General features: G+C 33.4%; 1 protein-coding gene across 1 annotated transcript in view; it reads left to right on the forward strand.

Annotated features, from left to right (window-relative positions):
- Positions 1–674: 674 nt before the first annotated feature.
- LOC132757297 (uncharacterized) overlaps positions 675–26,560 on the forward strand; it is a 62,114-nt gene continuing 36,228 nt past the window's right edge. The window contains exons 1-3 of the mRNA XM_060748542.1: positions 675–811; positions 1,648–1,708; positions 18,305–18,400. Of these exons, the coding sequence (XP_060604525.1) occupies positions 1,654–1,708; positions 18,305–18,400 (151 nt within the window). The 5' untranslated portion in view covers positions 675–811; positions 1,648–1,653. The remainder of the gene's footprint in view (positions 812–1,647; positions 1,709–18,304; positions 18,401–26,560) is intronic.

A 26,560-nucleotide genomic window follows, 5' to 3' on the forward strand; every position in this document is an offset into this window, starting at 1 on the left:
GCAACACCTCTGCCACTATGGGCGTAATACATTCTTAGAACAAGTTACTTATTCTCAGATAAGTTTACTTATTTACTCGTCAATACTGCTTTTTACGTGAACGGAAGTATTAAGGAATTGTGGACGAATTGTATATCAAGAGTACACTTTCATTATACACATAATATGAGTCGTCATAATTGAGTCGTCATTTATGTCAAAAGAGTGGCTTTGAAAAGAAACGTTCGTATATTCTGAAAAAATAAATATTTTAATATTTTTTATATATATAGCACGTTGTTATAAGAATAGAAAAATGGATCTGTTTTTCAATGCAAGGACCAATCCATCTGTGATACCACTTGCAACGTGTAGAAACATATATACTTCCGGTGATCGCAAAATGATACTGGGATCCCAAGTAAAAAGTGCTTGTATTAGCAAAACCCAATACAGGCTGAATTGTAAAAGTTGTAAACAGAAAGTATATGTGTCATTTATTTGCGATATTTAAGCTTATTTAGTATCTAAAGCATATTATCAAAAAGTTGAATTACGATGAAGTATTGACAAATGATGATATACTACGCAATATAATCTACATAAGGACGCTTGAGATAATGTTATACCCGTTTGACATTTATAATTATCTAGCGGCGTTCAAACCGTTTATTAACCCATACATAGAAGATAATTCGATGGTTTAGTAAATATACGAACAACGTCTCGATAATCAAATTATCTACATACTTGTATAAATTGGACAAAAAATAACTTCTAAATGTTTAAATTGTGTATTACATTTAAGTAACAGTGGATCTTCGCCGATACGGTAAATTTCTATTTTATTATAATATAAATCTAAAATTATTTTTGGTAAAACGATTAGATATAATTAGATTATTTATAATGTAATCAGATCAGACTATCATGATTTACAGCTTTATGTGACTAGTACTTTTAAAATACCATTGTTTGAACAATTGATTAAACAATACAAAGCACACTTCGAAACTAGATGATACATGTATGCCCTTAATTGTTTGTAATGTCAGAAAATATTTCTGAAGACGACTTGTAGTTTAGAAAGTGGAAGGTCACACTATTCTTTTAGTAAACAATAACGTGTATGTGTTGATTTATAAAACTTCGAGAAACACCCTAATGCGACGAAAACCAGGTTTTCAACAAACAAGTACAGATGTGATAGTATAACGAATGAAATATGTCAACGAAGACAGAATGATGCTCTTATGTGAAACAACACAGAAAGTTGGTTTCAATAGTTCAAAATAAAAATACGAATATATCAAATACCCGAGTAGCAATAGCATTTCCATGTTAGCTGCACACATGCCAAGTTAGTATCAATAGGTCAAAGTGTACTGCAGTTTTTTGTAGAAGATGCAACTTCTATTGTGAACTTTACATTGTGACATTGACCTTTCTCCCAGATATCTAGGTAGAAATCTATATATACACATCAAATTTTGCGTCTATTTGTCAAAGCAACCTAAGTCATTTCGTGAAAACTACTGAATTATTTTTTAACAACTGTGACCTTGATCTTCTTCCTAGACAATGTCTTTTTTTTTCTTCAAATTTTATATTTAATTGTAATTATAGTTACTTACAAACACAATTGATAAAAAATGTTATATTCTACAGGATTTCATGGAGCCTTTACGTAACATCTTAAAAATAAGAAGGAAAAGTGCACCATCAATAGGTAAGCATTTAAGAAAATGTACACTTATCAAGGGGTGAACCTTATTCTGATCCCAAAACTGAGAATAGGTAAAACATATATATGGCAGAGTTTTGCTTTTACACTATATGTGAAGTAGAAAATAGGTCAATCACTGGTACGTTTTCAACTTTTAAAATATTTTTATAAGATATGCCCTCCTGCCTTCTCTATATTTACCCATTTGTATCGGGTTTTTATGAAGTCTTTGCCGAAACATTCTTTCAGTCGTGGGGTCTTGTGAGCCCAAAACCTTCAAAGCATATATAGAAAAAGTCGTTAAACGGAATAAAAAACAGTTTAGTTTTCACAATATCTAACAACCAAACGATGGATGCTTCACATCCTGGCTGGAAAACCCTTATTAAAATAGTAAACACGGAATCCCTAATAAAACTTAATTAAATTTGGCCCAAAATAAAAGAACTACTGTTCAAAATTTGTGCGTCCTTTTTATGTGCTGAAAATATCTATATGTGAGATAGAAAACTCTCTACAAAACTACGGATTACTTTCATATAATCATTTAATAGCCAATCTAAAGAAACAAATAAGATTCCGTAGCTTTGGCTGAAAGTCAATCACTGTATTTGGTAGTTAAATATCATTACATCAATAGGCTAACTATCTGATCCTAGCAATAGAAATACTAAAATAGTGAACAAATATAAAAAAAATTGACACTGAACGAATTCTACTCGTATGATAAATATTTTTCCTCTGATGGAACTTAAATATATTAAACATTAACCAAATCTTTGTGAAGCAATATTCTCATATAATTTTTCATAAATTCATGTAGATAAACATTACTTTAAGATTCAACAAGTGTATCTAATAGAGTTTCACTAACAGGCACAATAACTTTCTTATTGAATGTCATGCAGTGAATTACAGGTAAGCTTAAAAACTGTTCACAAAAGAAATATTCGAAAAAAAACGCAAATGAGAAAGATGTTTGTATGACAATGGTAAATGGAAAATCACAAACTTCAACCAATTTAAAATGTTGGCAGCAATCTGATATTTTTATATTTTTTAAAGTTTTTGTACCAATAGAAAGGTAATCTTGACGATGCTCTAGTACAAAATTGCATATCACTTTGTTATGTATACATTTGGTTTGGCAATATATAAAACCGTTTATATGTATGCCCCTCGTCCATTGAAACAACTTTAACGGCGACATCCTTTGCTGGCAATAAAATCCCTTATTAGGGCTATTTCACCCTAACTGCTATTTTTCAGGATACTTCACGTTTATTTGCCCATTGCTCACTTTCCACTTTTATCTGAGAGAATGATTTACCGTTTCACAAGGATGATCTCCGAGACATAATTATACACTTATGCACTTCTCAAAAATGAAAGTGATTTATTTCTCAAAGGAAGATAAACCTTCATAAGAAATAGTACGTTATCGCTTCGGAAGCAAAGCAATGAGTGGCTATTAACTTAAAAATGCTTAAGCTATCCCAGAACCAAATCAGCTAAATGAACTGTCATTAGTCATTAATCGCTTAATTTTCAAGAACTGTCCAATCACCCATAACAAACGGACAACAGACGAGCATGAACACTTAACACCTCAGCAGATTTGGTCTGGCCTTTAAGATAAATAACCGTAAACACTCTAAATAAAACACTTGATTTTTATACCTTATCTACATACAAATGTACAAATGTTTTTGTCGTGTCATTTCGATAAAGTTCCTGTTAGAATTGTTAGAGAAAAATCGGTTATTTATGTTCATTTTAAATATACTCTGCTATGTCATTCTCTTAAACAAGGAGATAAATTTAAACTTTGGATGACAAAACCATATTAATATTTCGTTTTTATTACAGCCTTTCAAAAGGGTAAAAACGTACTTATATAACTCTGTTAAAAATTTCTAAACATTTTAGCAAATCTTATTCATTTGTATTCATATCAAAATTTGGACTGTATGTTTGATATTAAATGAAAAGTTACATCCGTAAATCTAATCATACTAGTAGTTATTGATAAACTTAAAAAAAGATTTAAGATTATTTGTTTTCCTCAGATGCACTTCCGAAATTTTAACATCTGTTAACTTTTCAACTAGATGGAATACAGCTACTGTTAAATTGCTAGTTGAATAAACTCACAGTAAGACATTTGTATGTAAACGCAGACAATAAAAACATATCATTCATTTCATGTTTAAGACTTTTTTGAAATAAGATTACAGAGAAAACACAGTTGTCATTAATATGGTTGTCATTATATTGAACAAATAATAAGCAGTAACTTGGTAAATCTCTTCTCTACCTTAGGGTATATCGGATCCATCGATTATGATTCTGTCTCTATATGTGGCTTTACATATTTGTAACATATTTTCAATTTTGATAGTTCAGTATCTCATATCAAAACAATTAATATTTGCAAATATATGAATTTACACTTAAGGAATAAAGCAATGTTACAGGATATATCACTTTAATATAATTATATACTTAAGTTTTCATTAAAGTAGAAGGAAGAAGGTCGTATTGCGATTAGCGATAATATGGCGGTAGACTGTTATCAAATGGTATTCCGGTGTATTTGTTATGTATAAAAACTAATCAGATTTACTTCGACGTGTCAAAGCAGTAAATTTGTGTACAAAAGGTTCGGTTTGATTGAGTCTGTTCATGGGCGGTAATGGTTACTTGAAACACCCTCCACGTCATCTAGCACCGTCTTAAGCAGAATCTAAGATTTAATATGAACAAGTCAATTTTTTTAAAATCCTAAGATGTGTTCGCAAACTTGCTATGTAACATCTTTGTATGATCTATTAGCTTTGTCCAGAGAAAAGTTGGTCACAAGAGCTTCAAAGGTGATACCTTAGTAATACCTTGAATAAGCTTCAGCTACATTAAATGTCAAATGTGTATCAATATGCCATGTATGCCTTTAAAGTTACAACTGATATTATTGTTTTTGTTGTTATTGGTTTATTTAGATTCTATTGATCATACTCTAGAAGATATATTGATACATTTCTGGACTATAGGAAAGCCTCCTTACTAGTGATTGGTTAATTGATTTCTGCGTTGATATTATCGATATACAATTCTCCGTTCGGGGAGAAGCGAGAGAGAGACGGATAAGAAAAGATCATAAAAATAAATGACCTGGGTTGTTGTCGTAGTTATGGAAATAAACTTAGAAATGACTTTGTAGTTGTTGTTTAACTCCCATCCTGTTACAAATGTTTACATCAAAAGTCAAGTCGTTTTCTTTCTAAAACGTTTTCACATCATTTTGTTAATAATTAAGAACCATTTAAGCCCAATATAAAAGTATTTTAATCAAAAGAGAGAAATGGAATCCTTAAAAAAAAACATATAACGACAAAATTAAAAATGTTGTAGGCTCGGTTTGATTCCGCCCGTTCATAGTCGGTACGGAAAGTGCAGGTTACCCCCTAGCATCGACTTCAGCAGTATTACACATGTTATAGGGAAATCAAAATTTAGAAACAACCGCAGTATTAAAAAAAACAGTATTCAATAAAGAAAAACAATAACTACCCGACGAGAAAATAAAAACTAAAATTACCACATGCACAAACACATTGTCGCGCTTATCGATCTTTAAGGATAAGAAATAGAACATATCTGATTGAAATAATCCGGCGACATTTGACGGACCCCACACGGCACAAGCAACGCTGATGTCGCGATAAAATAGAGATACATAGAATTCTTAAAGAACGCCTAGAATTACAAAATAGAAAATTACGCAGGCTCGATTATCTTTGACCTGTACTTTGACGGCACTAGCACCGGCTCAAGCAGTATTCATCATTTAAACATTTTATGGTGGGCTTTTGAATTTAGAAACAACCGAAGATGTGTTCATACGGCGATGATCATGGAATAATCACAGACACAGACAATAAGCACAGACAACCCTGATGAAGCGATAAAAAGGGATCATAGATAAAATTATTGACGAACAACTAGAATGACAAAAAAAAAATGAAAATGGTGATGGCTATGTTTGATTGAGCCTATGCATGGAAGGCTTTAGAAAGTGCAAGCTACCGTCAACGCCCGATAGCACCGGGTTAAGCAGTATTCTACATGAAATGGTAAAAAAAAATTGGTTAAGTTGAGAGAAATCATACCTCTAATTGCCTTTCAAAATTCCATTCATATTTGTTCCAGTTTAGGGCATGGGCATTTTTGTCTTGGGTACTTTTCAAGGAAAGCACTTACGCGTCACATTGTAGGCTCCCAAGATCACCACAGTATGAACACATCTGCGGATGTTTCTAAATTCAAAATTGTACCAGTTCATATTTAATATTGAATTCTGCTTTAACCGGTGCTAGGGGATGTGGACGGTAGTTTGCACTTGACAATACCGTCCATGAACAGGCTCGATCAAACCGAGCCTGCAATATTTTAAAATCAGGCGTGTTGGGCTTTCTTTAGGGATTCTTACTTTCTCTATTTTTTGCTGTCTTTTACAAAAGCCTTAACCTATACACCCGCTTACATTTACTCTCCTTGATTGAGTCAGTACACTTGTCGTCCTTATTACGCTGAGATATGCTACTAGGAATTTTCTGTTGAATGACGTTAAAACAATATCTGTTTTGATGTGCTAACCTTCATATCTGCTGCTATTGCCTACCTAATAAATGCCACTGACATAGGTCCCTGCCATTGAATGAATTTTCAAGATGAGTGATATATATTGTCATCTCGCAGAAAATAATTCAAATTGTTATTTTTAACTTTTTATTTACACTATGCATACACTTTTAAATTATTAATATTTTCAAATACATGTGGAGTTGTTGAAATTGATCTTGCATTTAATTCTTTCAGTATGATTATTTTATATCGTTTTTAAATAATTTGCAACATATGCTGGCATTATGCTAGTTTATTACATGCTTTCCGGTGGTTTATAGAAATATATCAGTGATATAAAACTGGTAATTTCACTGTTTGAAACAGTGAAATTACCACTTTGATAATTTCACTGTTTTGAATTTAAGCCCCTTACGTTGTTTAGTGAAATACCAGCGTGCACAGTACTGGGAACCAACTTGATGACGCGACGTCGTAAATGACGTCACGTTGTATTATTATTTGGCGCGCTTTTCATTCAGTATTAGGTTTAATGTCTTTTTAAAACGTTTCTTTGCATATAATAAAAAGAAAATTTGTTTAGTTTAGTGTAATATCGAAATATATTTCACCTTGTGAACACCAAAATGTCATATTTCACTCGTGGCTGCGCCACTCGTGAAATATACCTTTTGGTGCTCACTCGGTGAAATATATTCCGATCTTACACTGAACTAAACAAATATCCTCTATATAACCCATTACGCAATATACACGCCTTTTAACGCCTTTTTCACCCCCCCCCCCCTTTTTGTTGTCTCTAATGGTGAAAAAATGCCTTATTTAGGACCCCAACACTTGTTTTTGTTTGAGAAAATTTGTGAAAAAAGTGACCACTTTTTCGGCGCGGTCCCCCAACCAAAACATACATCAGGGGGTTGCTAGAAGGGGGATGTGCCCCCTTCTGTTTGGGGGGTTTGAATGTGGGCGAAGTCCCCCTGATCGCCAAGAAAATTTTGGACTTGTGAGAGGCTATAAATGACCCCAGATTGATCATAATGTAACGTGTAACCAACGCTGAAAAGCATTTGACTTTATCTCAATCCATTGAGAAGTTGCAGCACTTTGAAATCAATTTTGATGGAAAAAATCAACGCAAAATAGTTATTTTTGGCAATTTTGAGATGTCCCCTCGTTGCCATGGGAACAGAAAATTTAAGTCTAAGCTTTTTTGTTCAAGGGCAATGGTCCAGTCAACATTTGTGCCAAGTTTGATTAGTGTTGAAGCAGTTTTTATATTATAATAGCAACTTGAACTTGTAACGGGAGACTTTTCAATGAAAACAGCCATTTTTTACAAAATGATCATAAAGTAATGGGTTAAAATAATACATTGTTTTGTTTAGTACAAATAATGACAGGCGAAAAAAGATACACTAAAAGGACATTATAGTTCAAGAACATTTACTTAAGTTACAATAATTAATACTTAGAACCTGGCTCAATCAGTGTAAGAACAATTTAGCAAACTATGGTAAGCAGAGAAGAATTTGCTTTTGTTGTTAAAAGACAGTAATTTTGATGAATTCTGATCTTTACCGATCTGAAGGATTTGATTTGTTGTAATTGAGAAATACATAAAAAGATCATTCTAACAAGCAATATAAATAGAAAGCTATTTTTGCGGCTACTCACGTGATTTGGTTCTACACCTTGTACTATTGTTTTAACCTTTGTATTCTCTTTTCCATATCATGTCTTATTCATACTATGACCGGTGATTGTTGTTGTTGTTTTTGTTGTTGTTGTTGATGATGATGATGATAATAATGATGATTATGATGATGAAAATGAAGAAAAACATGATGTATTGAAGATGGTGTATTTATGACGCTGCTGTTATTGATGTTAATATACTGAAAATTATGATGCCTTTTTGGAACGATGATAATGATGATTCTTACGCTTTTGTGGTGGTTTTGATGATAAATGATAAAATGATAACAATGTACTGATAATTATGATGGTGATGATGAGCATGGATGTGATGATTCCATAATGATGATTTATGCCCATCATTATGATGACTATGCTGCTGCTAATGATATGTGTTATATACAAAAACAGAAATGTATGCCTGAAATATAAATAGGGCATATATGACGTTTACATCTCCCCTTGGCAGCTATATTCGATGCAATTGTAGTAATGTGCCGACAAATAAAAATCTTTGGAGAGCTATATTGGTTGATAGCTTTATTAAGCGTAACATAGTTTAGACGTTCATCATAAAGATAACGATAAATAGACACGTGTCTTAAAAGAAAATTGAGTATTTGTCACTCCTGCTTTAAAATAATTTCAATCTATGGCTAATTTGTATATTAACATTAAAACATGACTATTTAAAGACAGTGTGCAAAATTATTACATTTCCCACATACTTGTGGGTGAAAATACTAAGAGGATATTTTTTCGTTTTTCGAGAAATATGGAATATATTTTCACGAAACATGATAAAATGCCTCATATTTTCACGAGCCGGGACGGCAAGTGAAAATATGTGGCATTTTATCATGTTGAGTGAGATTTATACCATATTTCACGAAAAACGAAAAAATAACCTTTTTATTTAATTTCATTATCAAAGAAAAATGGTTACGAACCCCCTTGCTTGCTACGCAACTGCAATTGTACAGCGGGCAGTAATATAATTATTGTCTTGTTTTGCACGCGATATTTAGCGCTACATTGTGACGTCACGTAAACAACTCTTTAAACGTCTGTACAGCGTTAATGACTGAATTAAAGATATTGGTGTTCGGATTGATTTTCTTAGTTTGACCATTTTCTATCATTCTAGATAAACGTCTGTACAGCGTTAATGACTGAATTAAAGATATTGGTGTTCGGATTGATTTTCTTAGTTTGACCATTTTCTATCATTCTAGATAGTTTTCAAATCAAAATTCTACAAAAAGTTGTTATTTATTTATCAGATTTTGTAAACAAAATGGCGAAAGAAGTCCCCTAAAATAAATATGAGATTGACTCCGCCCACTTTCATATTTATATTTCATATTTTTTTTTAATAAATATGAAATATATTTGACTGATATAGCACCATATTTCATGGGTAAAATTAAATAAACATGTTATATTCGTTAAAAGCTATATTTGGTAATAAAGATAGTCGTGCATAAACAAATTTATCAAAATGACTTGCAAATCATTTATAATACTTTATCATTATATTTTATCTACGCTACACTGTTAGATTATAGATAATACATTATTAAACACTTCAACAATGATAATAAATATCTTTATCTTCTTTATCTTCTGTCGTTCTATTTTGAAACATTTCAATTAGATATAGGGCACTTGTACACTTATTTCATGATAAAGTTTATCAAAACAGAACACCCTTCGACGACGACACTACTCGTACTTACCTCTATAATTCTATATTTAAGTTTCCACTGTTTAATATTAATAAGTCGAAACTAAACAATGATATATCGTTACAGAGTTTGATAAGAGAATAACATGTATTTGGTGTTTATACACGCATTATTTAAAGGAGAATAATAGAGAAAATAATATTATGTACACAATGGGCGCGTAAGAAAAACTTATACAAAAAAATTCGTGTCGATACGCTCAACGAGGAATTTGCCGTTAAACTTAAAACAATCGAAAGGAAACAAATCAACTTTTCAATCAATTTTGATTGGTTGATATTGTTTGAAAATTGAGATAAATTGTTTAATTTGAAACTTACATTTATTTATTTAAAAAACATAGCCAATTTTTATATTTTGAAATAACAAATCATTTACAATGTGCGTACCTTAATGAAGAAAATGTTATGCACATGGAATTGCATCAGAAGACAGCTATAGATAACATCATTTTTTTTAACAACATCAGATAGATATAGCTGTCATATGTTGCAGTTTGAATAGAAATATCCATGGAAAGAAAACCCGCCATTGGTAGATTACTAGACTTAACGTTCTTAACCGCAAATACATGTCAAATATTTTGTCTAACATATGCTACCACATGTAATCATTATTTAAATTATTTAATTTATCTTTTTCTTTCATGGAACTTAATCCGTCAGCATAACGGTGAAATGACGTATCTTAAGAAAGCTGTTTCATTCTATAATGTGCAAAAATGTCGTCAATTTGAAGCACAGGACTCATGCCAGATGAAATTTCTATTATGGGTAAAACAACGGAATCGACCGTCTGACATGCATAAGACAAATCTGTAACCACCAATTTGGCGGGGACGAGACTTGCCGAGCTGCCGCCCCAATGCAGTAATTTTACTCTAAGTAAATTTCTTTATTATCTGTTGCAGAATCTTCCATGTTAAGAGCTTAATCACTTGATCTACGTACGAATTTTAACCGAGTCTGCAATTCTCTTGTATTCTTGTTGTGAATAATGCTTCCGAGGGATCTCTTTGTTTCCAGATTTTTATGCTTCACAGCAGCAGATGTCAAGTGCTGTGTGGCAGCTGTAAAAAGTTGCCCCGTATTTCACTTCAATGTTGTTATATTTTTCTGGTCCTTCGGGATCATTGATGCCAGCACTATAAAGTAATGAGAATTGAGTACCGCTCAAGCCGGTGCTAGGGGGCGTGAGGGATGTTGCACATATTCATTATCCCTCATGTACAGACTCAATCAAACCGTGTCTGCAATTCTCTTGTAATCTTGTTGAGATTAATGCTTTCGAGGGATCACTTTGTTTCCAGATTTTTGTTATGTGCTGTAATAAGCATTGAGCTTGACATAGTTGTCAACATGGCTTTCAGTGTTTGTGTGCGTGCGTCTAAATATGTCCATGCCATAACTTCTTTATGCATGGATTAATTTTCGAAAACATGATTTGAATTTGGGCATAAATATTACTCATGAGACTTCACTCAAGATGATGTCATGTCAAGATTTTGCCTTGGGTAAAAAGAGGATGCACATCTCACCTATGTATACATTTTATTTAAACTGAAGCTTATAGGTTTAAGTTTGAATTAAGACGAGCGGGCTAGACATTCTGCCCTTGGGTGTCCCTTGACTTTAGAAAGAGTTATAAAACCTGTATAATATCAAACTGACATGGTTACCTTTCAACATCTTTAATAAACAGAATCCGAAAAGTTCATATACTTCTGCATTGTTTATTGTGTAACAATAGATACGTTGTACACATTTTATCAGCAACAATATAAATATATATTGCGAACACATTTATCAAAAATACTGCACTGCGACTTACGCTTGTATTTTTACAGTATTTACATATAACATACATATATACACACACACACATATATATATATAGTCATAGAGCATTTTGACAACGTCAACGGCGTCAAATTAACTACATGTTTATCCACTATTCAATTTCCTCCGATTTCAATAGCCATGAATAAAGCTTGAGTGATAGTTATATAACATAGAGAAATAAGAATCCCTAGAGAAAGCCCAACACGGTAAAATTGAAAATGTTGCAGGCTCGGTTTGATTGAGCCTGTTCATGGACGGTACTGTAATGTGGAAACTACCGTCCACGCCCCCTAGCACCGGCTGAAGCAGAATTCAACATTTAACATGAACTGGTAAAATTTTGAAGTTGGAACATCCGCAGATGTGTTCATATGGCGGTTATCATGGAACCTTCAATGTGACACGTTAGTGTCATTCCATGAAAAGCGGCATATGGTCCCCAAATAAAACAAGATTGCATTTGAGAAAAATGCTATGCCACCGCATTAATACAACACTAAATAGTAGTGTAGGAACAGATTATTTTTGTTTCTATACAATTGAAGATTGTCATAATGCATAGCTCCCTGACCTATCTAATTCTTATACTCAGGTTAGTGGTTAAAATTTATTGTTAATCCAATAAAAGATCAGAGTAGGAATATATCAATACACTTGGGTCTAGTGAATTTGGTGGTGAAGATCCAATCTCATTAAAATCAGATCATCGTTTTTGCTCCGTTACTCTCCGCCTACGAGCGTAGGGTAGTGAAGCGACAGTTAGGATATGATTTTAATGAGATTGGGTGAAGATCATATTTCACACAGCCTAAATTTCAGGACTTCGTCAAAAGACAACACAGTAAGACACTTTGTCAAAACCTAGGTCAGCTGATATCAAAGTTCACTTTACATCTTAATCTGTGCACATGGTTTAAATTTCATAGCTATACATTAAAGGACAAGTAGGTCACATCATCAAAATCTAGGTCACCTGATATCAAAGTTCATTTTTACAACTAAAACTGTTCACATGGTCAAAATTTCATTGCTGTACATCAAAGGAGAAGAAAGTAGATCACTGTCCCCTTGGGCAAGGCAAAATTTTGACCCAGGGGTGTAATTCAAAACAATCTTGATACAGGTCCACCAAACAACATTTCTGAACGATCTTTAAGGATCGGAAATATAACATCCCTGATTGAACTGATTGTAGGTAACATTACCTACAATCGTCGTTAACAAGCTGTTTCTTTGCGTATGACGTCATAACTTTTACTAAATATCATGCAAATAGTAATTTGTGATGTCGCAAAATTAAAACGAGAGTTTGCGTTAAAATTACAACTTTTAGCACCTTAATATTCAACTAGCTATTTTCATGGAATCGAAGTGCTCCGTGATTCAGTGACCATGTTGCCATGGTGATCGGTGCTTTGCGAATATGACTTTAATGATTTGTTTTTAATTTGGAGGTACGAGCAGAATAAATACTTAAGCAAAATATTTAATATTTGGTATATATATATATATATATATGACTGCTTATAATAATTTGATAGCCTTGTCTACGAACTTTCCGGACAGCCCTCGTACTTTGTCCGCGACGACAAGTACTAAAATAGAGAAAAACGGACGCGCTAAAGAACGCCATAAACTACAAAAATTGAAAACGTTGCAAGCTCGGTTAGAGTTGAGACTATTTATGAACGGCGCTGGCAAATGCAAATTACCGTCCACGCCGCCTAGCACCGGCATATGCAGAATTTAACAATTAAACATGAAAATGGTGAAATTTAGAAACATCTGCAATTGTATTCATACGTCGGTTATCATAAAACCTTCAATGTGACACGCCCGTGTCATTCAATGAAAGGCGGCGAATGGTCTCGAAGTTAAAGAAAAACTAAGCGAGTCGTATGTGTCGCCTTGTAAACAGTAAAGCTGTCACTTATTTAAACTCTGTTCTTACACTAACTCTGTTCTTACACTGTACATGAACCTTTAACTTGAGTGACATTTGAACTGACTGTAACAATGTTGCATCAAGATAAATAAAACTTTTATATTATCAAAAATTAATTAAAAAATCTGGTAACAAAAAGATCCCTCGGAAGCATTAATCACAACAAAATTACAAGAGAATTGCAGACTCGGTTTGATTGAGTCTGTACATGACGGATAATGAATACGTGCAACATCCCTCACGCCCCCTAGCACCGGCTTGAGCGGTACTCAATTCTCAAGACTTAATAGTGCTGGCATCAATGATCCCGAAGGACCAGAAAATATAACAACACTGAAGTGAAGTAAAGTACGGGGCAACATTTTACAGCTATGGAAAAGTGTTACACTGACAGATCAAATGAAGGACTCCGTGATGGATTCCTAAACACTGCAATTCAGGTCAATGAAAAAAAAGATTACATACCAAATTTCATGTCAATCAAAGTGGTGCTCTGACCAAGCCTATTAAGTAAGGAATTAACGAATGCAATAACTCAAAAATGCACTGCACTTCTTTTCAATTAGATGCCTTATCATCCTATGAAATTTCAAGTCAATGGCTTTCAAAGTGTAGGAGAAAAGGCCCGGACAAAATAAAGTATTGTATTAACAAAGGCGATAACTCTTAAATCATGAGGTACATTGTATTGATTCATATGCATTGCATTCTTCTCAATGAGATTTATCATCCTATGAAATTCCAAGGCTATAGCTTTTATAGTTTAGGTGAAATGGCCGGGACAAAAATAAAGTAAGAAAATTAACAAAGGGCAATTACTCAAAAATCATGGAGTTCAGAGTACAGAGTTGTTGTACACTGCACTTCATCTCAATTAGATCTATCATCATATGAAGTTTCATTTCCATAGATGTTATAGTTTAAAGAAATAGCCCGGACAAAAACGAAATATGAAAATTAACAAAGGGCAATGACTAAAACAATGAAAAATGCAGAGTACCAGTTTTTGGTCACTGCAATTAACCTCAATAAGATCTATCATCCTATGAAGTTATAAGTCTTTAGATTTCATAGTTAAAGAGAAATGGCCCGGAAAAAATAAAGCATGAAAATTAACAAAGAGCAATAACTCAAACATTCTTATGAACTGCATTTTTGGTCATTTAAAGAAGCATGCATACCAAGTTTGGAGTCAATCCGGCTTATAGTGACTGAGGTATGCTCCGGACAAGCCTAAGGAGACGCCAACACAGACGCCGCCGGCAAAAGTAACACCTCTATATCGCCTATTCAATGCGACACATAAATACGCGGGTGCTTTATCGAAATAACAATGAGCGGAACAAAGTAAAATGGAATTTGAAAGGGCATCATGGGTTAAAAAGCCTACGCATCACCGATAAGACGTCAAACGACAAGTTTCAAAAGTAGGCAACATATCCTAATGCTAATTTAACAATACGATGGTTAGGAAACTACCCGCCTATATGACTGAAATACTGTTTGGAAAAGGCGTAAAATGAAACAAACAAACAAATCAATAAGGAGTATTGGAACCATCCAGCAAGAAAACAAAATAGAGTTACAATCTAACTTGCCCATGCGACCATGTGTATTAAGCGACTTTTGTCTTATGCGACCACTTTAAATTCCCACGATCATTTTCTCTCTATATCTTTAATGTATTAAGCGACTTTTGCTCAGCGCCACCAGCGACTGCTAATTAGTCATCTAATCTTTTAATCAAACGACCACTTATACCTGTAAAATAATTGTGTTTTTAGAGGACCCGCATCATAATGCCACGAATGTCACAATCAAAACATATAAATGTGTGAAAAAAAACCCTATTTCCTAATTTGTTTTAGCGTTTGCAAATGAAGTTTAGTATACGTGTGACGTGTATAAAACAATGCAACAATCCGCCCCTTCTGAGATGGTGTATACGCTTCGCTGTTGATATTTAGACTGCATTGAATTGACCTTGAACTCATAACTGAACGCATTAGGTTAAAGTCCACAGTCTAGTTACTTTTTGTTGCTTTTAGACTCTTTGAAACTGCAGCAGACGTCTTGGTTAGGTTGGGCATTTATCTGCGCCTCATCTCCTCTTTAGAAAATACGTATTTATGCACAGGCGTAAGAATCGTACGGCTATGGAAATCCTACAATTTAAGTTGAGCGTATGATTGCGTTAATAAGACGGTCTTACGATCGTTCACTTGCGCTGTCCAGTAAACCTCAACTTGAAGCACTGTCGTTTATTGGTGTCTTAATATATATTCAAAATTAAAAAAGCGGGGGACGGGGTTTTCTTCATTTTTACATTGCTAATATATTTATATATATCAATATTCATTTTTTTCAGTAACTCAATTGCTAGACCCTAGATAATTGGCATGCACATTGCTTAAGGTTCATCCACTTAATTTTTTTATTCACTAAACCTGTTTAAATAATGGCTCTTGGGTCAAAATCCCTCTGCCGAATTCTTTGTTCATGTACTATATACGTTTAAGATATTTTGAAAACGTTATTAAAAAATAACCAATTTAAATACTCAACTTTGATATAGAACTATGAAAAAAACACAATTTAACGTGGCAGTTAATTTTAATATCAGCTTACTTTGATATGTTGTCTTTCTATTTGTGTATGTAGCTCAAAAGCCTTACAATATTGATTATAATTAGATTAAATACAGATAAAAACTTTCAAATAACATAACAAGTTACCTAATCCCTTGCCTTTACATTTTTAACAATATTCATCTTTTTTCTTTACATACATCAATTACTTGAGAACAATTTTTTCAGAGAAAATCAAAATTGGAATATTCTTTTGAAAATGGAGGTCACAGTTTATATTTGTTTTATATTTTGTTATTTGTCATGAGCAGATATTTCAAACATAAGCAAGTAACGCTTACTTCTATTTCAATTTCATGTTAATCACATTATTTGCTTTCATTTTGATAAATCATTCGCTGAAACGAATTTCTTGTTTAGACTAACTATAAGACATTTTCTCTAGGTTAGCCCCTTTTGCAGAAATGTATCAGTAGATTTACTAACTTATGCATAGAAAAACACGTTTTGGATTTAATTGTTATAAATTGTGCATATTTATTAAAAGTAATTTGAAATGAGATACGACTTCAGAACAGTAAATGTTGAGTTATCTGCACTTGGAAATAGAGATTAAAAATAAATTATCTTTTAGGGACAGAACACTCAAATATTAAGACATTTACCTCCATTTTTTATAATAAATTGTGTTTAAATTATGTTTAAATTATGATTCCTTTAATACATGCAAAGTCTAAAAAATGTCCCTTTGCTTAACATTTTTCAAATGTAGGAAAATATATAAAACAATATGAAACTTTTATCAATTTTCAAGTCTGCGTCTGAAACTATGCACATATTCCAAATATCATAGCTGTGGTTCTGACTACAAAAGAGGGCAACAAAGGTGAACTGGCCAGTTGTATCTGTTAAGAATGTTAATAAAGTAAATGATATTTGAATCGAGAATGTGTCATAAAAGAACAAAAGAACAAATATTTTAAACGTAAAACTACATTACATTAAACGCACGCTTAAAACGAACTTGACAAACCAATATTACTCATAATTTGTGTGATACGATGGTTTATAATGCATTTTATTTCACGAAGAATTTCCTCGGAATTTCAATGGTTAATAAAAATATTGTACCCAGATGCACATCTGCAATAAGTGTGCATGTGTCATATTTATAAACCGGTAGTTACGATTTTGTAAAGGAGATAGGTTTGAGGTATACTGTCTACCATTAATGACAGAATTTTCATATTTGTAAATCCATACGTAATCAATATACGTATGCAGTTCATAAGCGTCTTTGCCTTGGGGAAATCATAACATAAACTAATATTGTTTATAATAATTTCAACAACACAATAAATAAATACATAAATAATTAAATCAATCATTATCACATTTAATTTTATATAACATTTAAGTAATTTTTAAAATTGTAATGTGCATGTATATTGCTAAACATTGTTGATTGAACATACTTCTACTTTTTACTCGTAATAATATATTTAAAGTGACATTATGCTCATATTCCCATAGTCAAGTTGAACTGAAATGACTTTATATTTCAAAAGATTGGCTGTCAAAATGGTGTTAGACCAATAGTTGATATTGGAAAATGTTTAGGATAAAATTATAAATCTGCCTAATATTTAAAAGACTGCCCCACTCTTTTTATAAACTAAGCATTAATTCTAATTGATCTTTACATTTGGATCTGTGTGTTATTTATAGTTTATTTGAACTTGATTATTAAATTGAAAATGAAAACTTATTTTGATCTTCACCCGTTCACTCACTATACATGTATACCCTTGGATGGGCATAATATCACATTAATTAAAGAAAACATCAAAAGATCACGTATCAGTTTGCACTTGTGTGATGCAAAAAGATCTGTCATGTATAAATAATAAAATTTTGTCCTTAAGTTATCTTTTATGTAATGACAATCTAAAATGCTAAGGCCAGGGCTAGCCTAAATCATTCTAAACAATTGAAAAAGAAATTATTTGAATTTAAAAAATCATGCTAGTTGAAGTTATTCAAACATTTCTATTATTAAAATTAAGATCATCAAGTTTCTTGTAATATTTTCATTGCGCTCAATGTTGATATTAAATCCGTTCAATTATGTATTTAAGGCGGTGCGACTTCTACTGAATCAGATGAAAGTCAACGTCAAATCAAAGGGTATTTAAAGATTCAAGATGGACATTCAAAAATGTTTGGAAAGCGTTGTAAGTATTATATTTTACATTCTGTAGCAAGATGCTCGAAAGTAAGTTTTTGTATTAACAGTACGTCCCTTGATCACCGTTACCAACAATTTCTTTAAACACCGTGTTCTCTAAAACAATTGGATTGTTTGTTACATATTTCACAGGAATGATCTTCAGGAGCCCATTACATTTTTTTTTAATTTAAAAAATGATTTGAGTCTGTAAAAGAAGCTTAAAAACAAGTTTTAAAATCACCTTCTCTGAACGTGCATTTCATGGAACTTAAATATTTGGCAAGAGACTTTGTCTTTCTGAAAGACCGAAGTTTGGTCAAATCAAGGGATTACCTGACATGTATTTAGTAAGGTCCCGCCTCTAACATCACAACGGCTAGATATTTGATAAAATAATTTGTAATGAACCTCTATATTTTTTTTTTTCAAATTAGGTTCTTTTTGGGGAAAAATGCAACATGCCGGGGGTCAATGTTTTACATATATTTTGACGATTTTCATATCATCGTTACATATATATCTTTTACCAATATCATCTCTTGTTTCATATACCCTTATTTTATTATTCTCAACAAAAATGTGTATTTGTCATATCTAATATTTTATATTCTATAATATACTTAGGTTTTCCTTTTTAAATCTTATTCATCCATACAGCTTTATAGCATCCCAAATAAATCCTCATACTCATTTTTTCATGGATACTGCTACAGTTAGAGCTTGTAATATTCGTAGTGGGACTTTTCATTGTTTTAGGCGATTTAACAGCATTTTAGCTGTTAGTTGTTGTGATGATCTTAATTTAAATGGAAGATGACAGATTTGCGACCTTCATTATTTGTAACAAAATTTCCTCTGAAAGTCTGACCTAATGTCAATTCCACAAGGCTGCCTGTGCAATATGTATAAAATAGTTTTCAGCTTTGTTAAGCCTTCTTTTTGTGAATATTTTTTTGCGTTTTAATAGCTGCCGTTTTCTTTTTGCTGCGCCAGTTTTTGGCAAATTCAACCTCTATTTTTACGCGCTTTTAAAAATGAAAACTATCTTAAATTGTCATATTTACTAAAAGGTTTAAATGTTAATATGTTTTGTTTTTCTATCTTGAATACTGTTTTGGAAAAATACATTGAAAGTTTGCATTTGCCATGGCAAAGAGTGTTTTGCCATGGCATTTCGGCATTTTGCCATGGCAAATTAGAATTGCCATGGCAAGATTTTTCCTACTTTAACCATGGCAATTATTTTTTTTAAAATATCACAAAACATTTTAAAACTTATCCTATGACATGTTATTGGTGCGACTGTTATGATTTTATTGCAATCTCTACTTTTTAATTTTGCCATGGCAAATTTTTGCCATAGAAATGTCATGGCAAATTTCTCCAATGGCATATCCATGGGAAAAATTTGCCATGACAATTACATAAAAGTTTGCCATGGTAAAATATTATCAATAAAAATAATAAGGAATATAATATTTTAAAGTTTATAGTTTACGTAAGGAATATCTTTTCAACCACGGGTCTTATTTATTAGAATACATTGTATATGATATTTTAAAATGACAATAATTATGAGATCAAGGATCAAATATAATCATTTATACAAAATAATAATAATAAAGCTTGAGTGGTAGTTACATTACAGAGAACAATAAGAATCCCTAGAGAAAGCCCAACACTACAAATTTGAAAATTTGAGCCTGTTCATGGACTGGTAGTCCAGTGGTAGGACGCGCGCTTAGGGATCGAGAGGTCCTGAGTTCGAACCCGACCAGGGTCACTGCTAATTTCCTTGAGCAAGAAATTTACTTGCGATTGCTTCACTTCACCTAGGTGTAAATGGGTACCTGCGAGGGTGGTATAATTCCGTGTGCCAAAGTGTCGGCTGAAATAAACGGAGTTAAAAGTCTCCCTAGGGAGACTGATAGATAGATACCAGTAGCCCGATGACCAGGGGTATTAGCTGTAATGTCGGTGAACGTGCGTAAGCATGAAACTTAGACTATAAAATGCAATTACTTTACTTTTACTGGTAAGTGCAAATTACCGTCAACGTCCACTAGCACCGGCTTAAGCAGTATATAACATTTTAACATGAACCGGTAAAATTTAGAATTTTGAAACATCCGCATATGTGTTTACATGGTGGTTATCATGCAACCTTTAATGTGACACGTTAGTACCATTCCATGAAAAACGGCATATTACAATATACTTATAATAACATAAATAACAGACTTTACTTGTTAACTATATATAACTTTTAAACAAAATAATTATGTATAAAAATGTGCAATTACATTTTTAGTTTCCGGTTTCTTCTAGTATTATGCAGTCTGCGTGGTAAAGGACTGCTAAGGAAGGACCTTACAATCCTCACAAGGAAATTATGGGAGATGCATTGGTACAAATGTTATGAAGGGCACCCTTATAACCTTGTTATTTGTAAAATATTCCGTTAACGCAACAAGATCACCTCGAGCAAACAGGACGTTTCGCGCCTAACCAAATCGGCCCTTAACAACTGCTAGTCCCAAAAATGCGTAAAATCTTGGTATAATGAGTAATGGGTGTATTAATTTGCTATCCAAAGGAAATATAGTCAGTTGTTGTAAAATGTTTTAGTATAATTTACAAAGTGGTCTGTGGAATGTTTTAATTTTCAATTTTATTCTGATGGTCTATATTTACCAGGATTGGCAGGATTTTAAGAATTAAGTAGCCCATCATCAAATCATACGGAATCAATCCTGCGCGAAATTACCATTCGTTTAGGATAGTAACCTCAATTTAGGAAGGAACTGTTCTAGTTGAAGCGAAAATAGAAAAGTTACCGCCCCTTAAAGAGTACTCATCATTTGAATTAAATCGAAACACATATTTCCCGTCGATAATTTGTATAAACTTTTACTGTAAAATATGATAAACAAGACCAACAAGGAAAGGAAGTATGTTTGCGGTGGTTCCCCCGTCATGTAATTTCGTTAATTCGTTATGCATATTGAAAATGTAAGCAACGATTGATTCAAGAATTAATATAGGGCCGGGAAATATATTTGAATATTCGAAACACTACAGCATATTCGAACATTGAAAAACGAATACGAACATTCGAAAAACAGAAGAAATGTTGTATTTTTTGTACTTTCAAATTTCAATCAAGATCGTAAATTAAACCCTTAACCTTTACTTGTCCCGGTGTCCATATGTTTGTATAACGCGTGTCATCGACTGTCGCCAATTAACTGTGAAAAGTTGTGAGGATAGTTTATTAAAAGGGCACCGTTTTTACAGTTTGTAATTTACCTGTTAAAAGTATATAATGTAAAACTTTCCGATTTTAATTAATAATATCTTATTTTATTGTTTTCTGTGCTATAATATCTAAGGGGCGTGAGGGATGTTGCACTTATTTATTATCCCTCATGTATAGACTCAATCAAACCGAGTCTGCAATTTTCATGTAATTTTGTTGTGATTAATGCTTCCGGTGGATCACTTTGTTTCCAGATTGTTTTCGATCAATCAATAATTGTCTTCAATTGTGTAAAGAAAAATGAATTTGCACGTATTAATCGGTACGTTATGAAGGCACGGAAAGTGTCATCCCTAAAGACCAAACACGTCAAACTTGAAAACGTTGCAGGCTCGGTTTGATTGACCCTGTTTATGGACGGTAATGTCAAGTGCAAACTACCGACTACGCCCCCTTGCACCGTCTTTAGCAGAATTCAACATTTTAACATGGAATGGTGAAACTTTGAATTTAGAAACATCCGCAGATGTATTCAAACGGCGGGTATCATGGAACCTTCAATGTGACACAGAAATGCCATTCCATGAATGGCGGCGTATTGTCCCCTAGTAATAATCAAAGGGCTGCAAGCTCTGTGATATTTTCTGATCTTTGCAATCTCAATCGTACTGTATATCTGTATGTATTTTCCTGTATATCCTGGCATCGCTAAAAATAGCATTTTAATTGATTAAAATCATATTCATCCGCGTGCATGTATTGACAATTCTATAAGCCAACGCTACTTTTAACCTTTGAATGCGTTGTAATTTGTTTAATACTTGTAACAAAATAAACATATTTCTTTCTTTTACATCGCAATTTTTAAGCTGTTTTGATAACTACATTGTATATATATAAAACATGAGGACACAGAATCTAGTGTAGCAATGTTTGTTTATCTCGTCATATTTATTTACTGTCTTTTAGAAATAGTTCGGGCGCTCGGTTTACCAAGTACCAAAAAAATGCCCCATCGTATATATTGATAAAAATTAAAGGTGTATAGTACACGGAGCGTAAAATTGGTAGGTATTGGTAGTTGGATATTCGATTTAATGGGTATATAGCAAGATAGATGTGCTCTTCAAGATTGATTCATGTTCGTCATGCGAAAAACTGCTGACCAGTTAAACTTCTGAAAATTGCTGAACTCTTATTTTAGATAATTATATAGATAAAATTACGTCTGGATGTAAATTTCTAGTACCATCGCACTATCGTTTTGTCGCCATTGCATTATCGCACTGTCGGCATCTCATTATCGGCATCACACTATCGCATTGTTGCACTGTCGGCATCGCATTGTCGCCATCGCACTGTTGTATTGTCGTCCTTGTTCTATCGCACTGTCTTATTGTTGCCCTCTAGATTATAAAGTATAACTACGATGGCCCTCTCGGTATTCCATAGTAATATGCATATGTCACAGTCTGTACGTTGTTACCACTTTATCAACGTTTTCTTCGAAAACACACAAGCATTTCTCGCTGTACGTAGTACAAAGTCGATAGCATCATGCCTATGATCTTATTTTGTAAACAAAATCATGTTCCCATACGATGAGGGGTTTTTTGTTGAAAAGTCCCGGATTACACTCTCTGTAAGTGTAACAGCATATGAAACATAATACCGGTACAGTTGAACTGTTGCTTAAATGTGAGTAAAATCGAAAAATCATACGCATCTTCTAGTGGAAAGCATAACACATGCTTGATTTTTATAACGTTTATTTAATAGTGTTCGTGATAAAAATGCATGTCGAAATGAATTACTTATCTGTAGTAATGTGCGTATACCGTAGCTAATCACCTGTATCTTTATATTTGAAGTAAGTATTTTCTTCTACATTAATTCTATCAAATCTAATCAGTTTAAGAATAAGTTCTCAACTGGATAACAACATTTATATCTGAAACAAATATTAGATATATGACATACTTTTATTGGGATTTCATAAAATAAATTCGGCCACAGTGCACGTGACTGCACAGATTTTCAAGCGCCTCAGACACAGAGAACGATGAAATCACGCGTATTCTTTAATCCCGGAAAAGACCCTAACAGTTTGATAAGCAAACATTAGTTTTACTGACTAGACACTTATATCGGGTTCCTTTCATGATATTCACAGTTTCTGCATAATACTTTATGATTATTTGATTGTGACATTTTCGTATCGTAGCTAAAACTATGATGGCCGATTTGTGCCATTCGTGTTTTCGCCCGCGACCCAACCAAGTGAGAATTAACAAATTAAAACGGCTAAATGAATAAAACTTTGCCCCGCGGGTTCGCGGGACTAGATTTAAGAAATAAAACGTCAGGGCGCTGCGAAAACCACCTGATTAGCGCCCCGCAAAATAACAGAGTTTTCGCTACGCGCCCCTGCCATTTTAACTTGTTATTTATTGACTTTTCGCTTGGCGGGGTTGCGGGACGAAATAACTCTAATAAGCGGGGGCGCGGGGCAAAGTTTTATTTATTAAACTTTGCCCCGCGCCCTCGCTAATAAGCGTGTTTTCGTTCCGCGCCCCCGCCATTTTAACTTGATATTAATCGACTTTTCGCTTGTCGGGGTCACGGAACGCAAACACTCTAATGAGCGGGGGCGCAGGGCAAATATTTATTTATTAAACTTCGCCCCGCGCCCTCGCTAATAAGCGTGTTTTTGTTCCGTGACCGCGCCGTTTATTTCTTAAATCTCGCACTCACTTCATTTCCCGCCCTCGCTAATTAGCATGTTTTCGTTCCGCGCCCCCGCCATTTTAACTTGTTAATTTTCGACTTTTCGCTTGACGGGATCGCGGGATGAAAACACGCTACACCGCCGTTTTATATCTTTAATCTTGCTCCGCGCCCCCGCGGGACGAAGTTTTATTTATTTAACTTCGCCCCGCGCCCTCGCTTACAAGCGAGTTTTCGCTCCGCGCCCCGCCATTTTAACTTATTAATTTTCGACCCTTCGCTTGGCGGCGTCGTGGGCGAAAACACGAGTGGCACAAATCAGCCACCATAAAAAAACGTTGAAATTTGTTTTAGTTCAAATGTCGCATTAACACGGTAGGGAATCACGTGACTTTTACGGTTACGCGTACAGACAGTATGACGGCCTAAAAACCTCGCTTCACATGTATTTTTCAGGTAATTCTTTATTATATCCCTTTTACTTACATACGAGACCTGTTGCAACCTACGCGGTATAAAGAATTGTTGCCGCCTATACCTTAGTTTCCACCCATGTGCTCATAGCTTTTACAAACACTCAAAAATTCAACAGAAATTTTCAATGTGAACAATTATATTTCGGGTAACATTCACGCAAAATTTGTATTTTTTATGAATTTGATTAAACTACGTCGAGTTAGCAAAGAGAAAATGTTCATAGAATTTTTTTATTTGAAAATGTAAATATTAGGCATGTTAAATGTTGACAGGTCATTTTCTGTTCCATTACACGAGAGAAAAATGATTTTGGTAACTCCCACGCATACTTTTATTGTTGATAACTCCCACGCAATATTTTATGTGCAGGCAATATCTATGCAGGTTAGAGCCTAGATATAGATTGAAAAAAAATCATGATTGATGCATTTAGCATCAAACTTTCATAGAATTTTGAATAATATTAAAAATACCGCCAATAGGTCCTTGATAGAAGTAACCCAGCAGGCACATCAACGGTGAACAACGTTGAAGTATGGTCAGATTTCAACATTGAAATAACGTTAGATTTATGTTCGAATTCGAAAGTTTAAAAAACGTTGAAGTTCAACGTTGGCACAACGTTGAAGTTTCAATGTCATTTCAACATACTTTAATTCTAATATAAAGCAAAGTACTGTAGCAGAAATTAACAAAAAATCATGACACTATTAAATACTTCAGCTATTTTATTTCAAAACTACAGTTCAAGTGTAGCTTAAATTCAAACGATTTAAGAAGTCCTTTTAGTTTAACAATTAAGCTACAATCTGTTCCAATCTACCACTAGTACTTCTTCTAGAGCATAAATATCTGCGACCTCGTTGTGGCGAATTCGGAATTTGCATGAGAAACTCCACCGTTGGGTCATCCGTACATGAATATTTAATCAACAAGCATGGCTACAAGTAGCAGTCCTAATATAACAGTATATTTACGCATTGTAACGGTTGTTTTCATTCAAATTTAATATTTTTATGAGATGATTACTCTTTCCTGAACGCCATGCCAAGTGCACCGTGAAGCTAAAACGGTTAAAGTGTGAATGCACATGAAACTCTCGTATTTGCTGTGTTCTGTATAGCAACTATAACACTGTGACGTAGCACATACACGAACTGATTATAGTCTTCATTTGCATGTTAAAATTCGTATACGAACTTTAGTGTTACCGTGGGGTTTTCCGTTTAAAATCGTAATTTATGAACATTGTTTCATGAGATTTACAACACTACTGTTAAAAAGGTTAATAAAACTGTATAATGCTTGGTTTTTAGGCCGACAGCAAAATATTTTTACATATTTATTTAATGTAACTTTAAAGTTACATTTAAAAAATTTCATAAAAAACTAAATAGCGACATTTCATTAATAAATTGGGTTTTATATCGACTCCAGGTCTTATTTTGGTGTTCAAATAACCAAAATGAGTTTTATTAGCATAAAAATAGGTAACCTCATAGTGGCGAAATGGGAAGTACAATTTATGTTTGCATGAGAAACTCCGCCTGCGGATCATCCGTACATCAATATTAAATCAACAAACATGACTATAAGTGGCAGTCCTAATTTAACGGTATATTTCCGCATTGTAACGGATTCTCTTCATACAAATTTAATTTTTTTACGAGATGATTACTTTTACTGAACCCCAGGTTTAGT

The sequence above is a fragment of the Ruditapes philippinarum genome, unplaced genomic scaffold (genome assembly GCF_026571515.1).
Source record: "Ruditapes philippinarum isolate M1 unplaced genomic scaffold, ASM2657151v2 ctg3737_1_1_1_1, whole genome shotgun sequence".
NCBI classification, from domain to species: domain Eukaryota; kingdom Metazoa; phylum Mollusca; class Bivalvia; order Venerida; family Veneridae; genus Ruditapes; species Ruditapes philippinarum.